This window comes from Melanostigma gelatinosum (assembly GCF_949748355.1).
Source record: "Melanostigma gelatinosum genome assembly, chromosome: 4".
NCBI lineage: Eukaryota > Metazoa > Chordata > Actinopteri > Perciformes > Zoarcidae > Melanostigma > Melanostigma gelatinosum.
In genome coordinates, this window is record NC_136637.1 from 23,118,269 (window position 1) to 23,125,104 (window position 6,836).

Below are 6,836 nucleotides of genomic sequence, written 5' to 3' on the forward strand. Positions count from 1 at the left end.
CCGGCTTTGGTTGTAAGTCCATGTGGAGAGCAAAAGAGGCGGAAGACATCCGCAGAAATGCAATCTTTGAAACCCATCGGCTATCGTCTGAAAAAATATTTTGCATTCATTTTCAGATATATTTTCATAAAGATAAGCCGTAGACGTCGTCTCTCAACTCAAACTCCGTTCGGGGGTCTCAAGTTGCTAATCAGACTGTAAACAATTGGCCGGTGCACAGAAGAGGAAGTCTTGAAGAGGAAGGGAAACCTTCAAAATGTTAGCTGTAGCCCCGCAGAGGCTTATCCATCGGCAGACCAATAGCCGATGGGCGCCGAGATTGTGCACACACTAATGCTACAAATTTCATTGATGTCAAATTATGTGTTCTACAGTCATGCTGTAAAATATTAACAGACTAAAGCAACTTATACACACATATGAATGGAGGTTTTGGGATGTCTGCCCATCACGTTTTCTCCTGTTTGTGTTTGTTACAGAGTGAAGAAAATGTTTGATTTCATGCTATGTGTCCTAAAATGTTTCACGTAGGCCTTGTTCCCCTTACACTACAAGGCTTCATTGATGCACAACTAAAGACATGTATGTTCTTTCCAGTGGTAGGCTCCACTATAAGGAGATGTACAAAGTTGTACGCAGTATCTCACCTCCCCTGGGCTTTGGAAAGAACTGCCCGCACAGGGTGGCATGCAAGGTTTGGTTCCCCCAACAAACACCACCCCTCTGCCTCTTTCGTGTGGGATCCATCCTAACCTCCTCCTATCCCTCCTTTCCTTCCCTTCACCAGCTATCATCGCCCCTGCTTGACCTTTAGGGGTGTGTTACTCGGGTCAAAGAATGACGACACTCGATTTTTAGGGTACTAAGGAACAGGACATCCCTCATTCAGGATTATAATTTTATCAAGGCACTTAAAATTCGTACTTTTGATGCAGTTGTAGAGCAATTTGGGGGAGGCCTGTCTCTTTCTACCTGTTGGATCTGGTTTTAAAGATGTTTTCACACACATACAAGGCTACACGGTGTAAGTATTTGATATTTGTACCAGATCCAGTGAGGCTGTCATTCCTTTGCTCATCATGTTTTCTCCTTTTCCCAGATTTCTATGCGCTGATGGCAGCATAGAAAGAATACAACCTGTTTTATTTTCCCCTACTTTACTCCCTACTTCTATGTGATGCCTTGTTGGAATAATCCTTTCGCTTGTATCTCCTCCATTCTTGTTCCTCTCTTTTACCCTCCACCCACTCCTGTGATCTTCTCCTCATCCATCCCTTGGGAACACACACTCGCCAAACTCCTCAATTTCTTCTCCAAAATCATCTCTTTCCCTTCTTTCCTCTTTCTTCTCCCTCCCTCTTTTCTTTTCTTTCTCATCCCCCATCTTCATGGCTACCTGGCGCCCCCAGTGGTCGTATCCATTACACTGACATGTATGAGATGTTGACCAACATGTCGCCACCTCTAGGCCTGGGCAAGAAATGCCCCTCCAAGGTGGCATATAAGGTAGACTAAACGCTAGAGCCTGACAGGCACTGCCTTCATATGTTCATCAACAAGGACAGGCACTGTAAACTCTCATTTTGTGTGTCACACATTGGAAAAAACGAAGCATTATTTTTCTGTTGGCATATGATCCAGTATTGCTTGTTGAAGTTCAAGTGTTCTTTCATTGGCAGGATGATAAGTGCTACAGTGATGATTTGCTTGTTTTGCTTTGCATCTTGGCAGAAGAAAATAAGACATCATTATCTGTTTGCTGTTATCTGATGAAAGTGTCTTGGTGAAGTTTATTTATAAAACTGCTTACATTAACACCAATCAGAGAGTTGTCAATCATCTATCTACATGCTAAATCTTGTCATTTGTAGAAGTCTGCTGTCAACTGTGTTCATGTCTTTCTTATTTCTCTGTTTCTTACATTTACCTGTCTGCATGTGCCTCCTGCAACAGCCTAATGTTACATCTGTGTCTAATGTGAAATGTACTCTGTGTGTGTGTGTGTGTGTGTGTGTGTGTGTGTGTGTGTGTGTGTGTGTGTGTGTGTGTGTGTGTGTGTGTGTGTGTGTGTGTGTGTGTGTGTGTGCGTGTGCATGTGTGTGATTTTGTGAGCCTGCCAGCATGCTCCATCGCAGATGAACGCTATGTGTGTGTGTTTAAAACTGAATGTACAGAAGGACAGGAGAGGGCAAGAAAAAACATTTATTTTGAAAAAATGTGTCTGTACTCTTTGTGCCCTCAGACTGTTTTGTTGAGATTGCAAAGTTGTTGTATCGAGATCCCCAAAAACAAGCCTTTTCCGTCACTTCTCGATGTTGACATTCAGTGACAAGTTGTCAAAACATTTTTCTTGGAAACCTCTCCATCCTTCTGTGTCAGCTGTATTTCTGTTATCTTATTTCAAAGTTAACGTGATTTAAAGAAAGCAAACTGTACTGTCTGAAATTATCATTTAAGTGGAAACGAGATTTAAAAACTGTAAAAACAAAAACTGTAATTTGTTATCTGTAGATAATGACAGTATTTAAGTCAATTATAAAGACATTATGATCCGCCACAGCCACTCTGAGCACGTTTTCACTGTGGTATGTTGTAAAACGGTGCTGGCTTGTGTCTGACTCTGACACTTTCTCTGCTGCCATCAGAGACTAGTCCTCATGAACATGCCCGTGGACGATGATATGTCCGTTCACTTCACCTCCACTCTCATGGCCCTCATCCGCACCGCCCTGGAGATCAAGATAGCCAGAGGTTAGACCAAATGTCAAAACCTTCCTGGAACACATTCGCTGTGGTGTACAACTCATTCAATCACATTTGATGTATTTTTTTATATATATATATCTCCAGGAGGGGAGGATAGAAATCAGATGGACCTGGACCTGCAGAAGGAGATCGGTATCATCTGGCCCCATCTCTCTCACAAGACATTAGATGTGCTGGTTCCCATCCACAAAGGTCACATCAGACACTAATTCACACCTCAATGAAAGGAAACACATGTTATCTCTCATAGTAGCTGTCGTAGTAAGTGTTAATTCATATGATAATACTCTTGAAGGGTCATAACAGTGGTCTGATGCTTTCTCCTTTTTCAGCCAGTGACATGACCATTGGGAAGATCTATGCCGCCATGATGATCATGGACTACTACAAGCAGAGCAAGGCCAAGAAGCTCCGACAGCAACTGGAAGAGCAGGTGCTTCTCTTTTTTTATGTTTCGGTGTATTATGACACATTTTAAATTTAAATGTATTCCTAGGAAGCACCCAGGAGTCGCTGATTTGCAGTGATTTTATTGCATAATTCTGTTCTTTTTCCTCTTGGCCATCATCTAAAAATGGTTCATTTTGTACGGTTTACCTGTTTGGTTCAAAATTTTGCGTGAGAACTGTGTGCACTAAAACCCTAATTTGATCCATGTCCGCCTGTAATTATAGGAGGGCCTGTTTTAATTTCCCATCCATCCCTGTGTGTGTTTATCTCCCCCCATAGAAACATGCTCCTATGTTCCAGCGTATGGATGCCTCCTCTCTGCCTCAAGAAATCCTATGCAATGCCAAATCCCTTTCATTCCTCAGCCACAGCGCCGGATCTGCTCTGTAAATATAAAAACCCACACTGTTATCGATATATTCGTTTGTGGTCATTCATGCTGGTAGGATCTGGTCACTGACTGACTTTACAGTTGCCCTCTGTCCCTTGATCATCATCAACAATGATAGACACATGTGTATGCGGGTATGTAATGCAGTGTGCGTTTGTGCTCCTTCAGCACCAGAGGAGGTTTCGTGGCACTGAGCCCCATCTCTCCACAAGAGATGTTCCTGCAGCCGCTGTCCCGCTCCAGGGAGGAGAAGGAAGACGAGGATGACGACAACTATCGTTCACCCTACCACCCATACCACCACCCACATCCCCACCAGCATCACTTACACACACTGGTAACCGTAACATGTAGTATGTATGTGGTATGAAAGCTGCATAATGATTTTCATTAACCAATGAATCTGATCGACCAAAGTCCATTCATGGCATAACCACCCTCTTATTATTTGCTAGTTTTACTACTGCAAAGGAAATGTGAACGTTGTAATTTAAACGAACATATGAACTATATGCAACATCTGTACTGGGATGCATTGTTTATGAATTCACTTTGCTGTTAAACCATTATGGAGCATCATCATAGAGACTTGGAAAGAGAAATAAACAAGAAACAGCCAGCCCTCATTTCTGTGGTGTTTGTGTAGGTACCAGAAGTTGTGGAGTATAACCAAGTGATGCAGCAGGCCAGGCAGGACTCACCAGCTATTAAATCACCTCAGCGGACAGGATCTACCAGAGCGTCCTCCATGCCCAGACTGGCTGTTGATCCACCGGTAATAAAGAGTAATTACTTTTATTAAAACTGATATTCACTGACTAACACAATTCGTATGGGAAAGTGCTTTAAAATAATTTAACTATTGCAATTAATTCATGAAAAAAATGATATTTTCAGTATATATGCCTTTATGTATATGTTTTTTATTTTATTATGAGAGTGTGTTTATATTAGGCGTCATTCGCAGTCGCTTATGTGATTCCTTCCTGCTTCTTTGATGTGTGTGTAGCCCGGGATGTCAGCAGACAGTAAGCTGATGAAGCGCTCCTTCTCCACCATCGGAGACCAGTGTGTGAACGGCCTCTGGCAGGAGCAACACTCTCTGGAGAGAGTCAGTCCTGACGGCACATACAGGCCTCGTCAGAGGAGCTACAGAGGTCACTGAACACGCGTTGCATTACGTCGCACCTCATGCAGCCTGATACATATTCATAGCAACGTTTAGAAGTCATGGAAGTAAAATGGGCAAAATCCATGTCCAGTATCTGCTGCAACCCGTTCAAGTGCGGTGCATGAATTCAGCTGCTTTTGAATAACAGTTGACTTGTCAGAATCAACATATTTTAGCTAAAGTGACAACAAGGATAGTCCTCATTACAAACTGAGTATTTCGTTTTATCTTTATTGAATGAACAATCAAAATGAAACCGTATTAATCCTTATTATTTATTTATTTAGATTCCTTATGTTTCCTTAAATGATATCATTGAACCTGTAATTTATATCGTGAAACAATAAATACGGATTTCCCTTTTAAACTGGATAAATCAATGTATTAGGATATGTTTAACACTGTGATCTCCACAAGGATGTTTTACATGCTATGACCTAAAACTGAGGTTATTTTTTTTGACGAACTGAAATCGACCCACCTCTTAGGTCCTCGAATAAACCACAGAGAAACAAGCAGTCATGAGAGAGGGCGATCTAAGGAACGGCGCCACCTGCTGTCTCCTGACGTGTCCCGCTGCAACTCTGAGGAGCGCAGCCGCGACCCATCATGTGAAAGGAGACGGTCACGTTCTCCTAGCGAAGGACGCACAAACGCCTTACAGAGACAGGTAGGAGTGCGACGGGTTAAATGACACACCAAAGCATTCATTTCAGAATTTGTGACCCAAAGTTGTGCTGGTTTGTGTCGCACAATGAAGTGAGGGACTTTTTTGTACCTGTGAAAACCAGCAGGACTCCTCTGCAGAAGGACTCCTCTGCATTATTGTGCTTCTGTTGTTTGCAGGTGAACACATCAGGCAGCCCGGCCCATGCAGCCTCAGAGTCTGGTACTCCTCGCAATCGGCGGCAGCTGCCGCAGACGCCGTCTCGCCCGCGACCGTACATCTCTTACTCCCCTCTGGTCTGCCAAGCCAACACCTCTCCCACACCAGCAGCCCCCTCTGAGGACCAGACCCAGCCTCAGGATGGCGCTGATGGCTCCCCGGGAACCCCGTGGAGGGATAAGAAGGAGGGCGGCCCCCTAACTGCAGCTCAGGGGTCATCCGGCGGTCAGGTTTCAGGACCAAGCAACCCATCTCCTCATCGCTACATCTCTGAGCCCTACCTACCGATCCACGTGGACGTCAGCGGTGGAGTGGCAGGCGAGGGGCAGGAGACCCTTACTTTTGAGACTGCCGTGGCAACCAGCCTGGGACGGGCCAATGCCATAAGCTCCGCTCCTCAGCTCAGACACTCCTGGCAGGTTCCTAACGGGCATTACCGGAAGAACTTGGGCCAAGCGGGTCCAGCTGGAGCCAGCGAGCTGCTCAGTGACACAGATGAGGACGACCGCTGCTAAAAAAAAAACATGAGACAAAGAGGATGCAGGAGAAGCTCCACATGGCACCACAAGGCTCCTCTGTGGCTCTGAGAACTTGTACTCTCAGTACCAGTAGCATAACAGGCAGGACTGAACTCCACTGCTATTAATCCGGACACTTGGGTGTCTGTCTGCAATGTGTTCTTGTGTTTGATTGTTTGTGTGTTTGTTATAGCTGGAGGGAGGCTGTGTGTGTTGACACGAGAGTGTGTGCTCTCAATAGAGAAAAGTTGCCAAATCAAGAGAACAGCAGAGACTGACTGTACTATAAGTCGATCACAGCAGCAAACCCAAGCGTTGCCGAGCCTTCCCTCAACAGTTGGTGTTTGGATTGTTTTTTTTTAACAAAATACGGTGAGTCGTCGATCCAAGATGTTCAAACCTCTCTTTGAATCCAAGAAACTGATCTGAGTGCGTTTTGTGTCGATGAACACATTCTGGTAGCATGTAAAAGAAAATGTGATACGATGAATGTATTTTAGCTTTTCCTTCTGATGTTCAGGTCATTTGAGAGGGTTGCTGTTTTGACTGTGCCTAGTTGTAAGAGTAGCAATGAAAAAAGGGTTGATTCAGTCGGATTTTGCCAATTTAGACTTCAACATAGTTCCTGTTTACAACAAGAGTATTCACATGGTT

At 44.1% G+C, this 6,836-nt stretch overlaps 1 protein-coding gene across 1 annotated transcript in view; it reads left to right on the plus strand.

Annotated features, from left to right (window-relative positions):
* Positions 1 to 6,179, plus strand: part of cacna1ea (calcium channel, voltage-dependent, R type, alpha 1E subunit a) — a gene marked incomplete at both ends in the record, with an annotated part of 67,078 nt that extends 60,899 nt beyond the window's left edge. Inside the window, 10 exons of the mRNA XM_079267134.1 lie at positions 1,410 to 1,506; positions 2,646 to 2,751; positions 2,851 to 2,958; positions 3,099 to 3,199; positions 3,496 to 3,602; positions 3,776 to 3,944; positions 4,254 to 4,382; positions 4,617 to 4,764; positions 5,267 to 5,448; positions 5,625 to 6,179. Coding sequence (XP_079123260.1) covers positions 1,410 to 1,506; positions 2,646 to 2,751; positions 2,851 to 2,958; positions 3,099 to 3,199; positions 3,496 to 3,602; positions 3,776 to 3,944; positions 4,254 to 4,382; positions 4,617 to 4,764; positions 5,267 to 5,448; positions 5,625 to 6,179 — 1,702 coding nt within the window. The remainder of the gene's footprint in view (positions 1 to 1,409; positions 1,507 to 2,645; positions 2,752 to 2,850; positions 2,959 to 3,098; positions 3,200 to 3,495; positions 3,603 to 3,775; positions 3,945 to 4,253; positions 4,383 to 4,616; positions 4,765 to 5,266; positions 5,449 to 5,624) is intronic.
* Between the last annotated feature and the right edge of the window lie 657 nt (positions 6,180 to 6,836).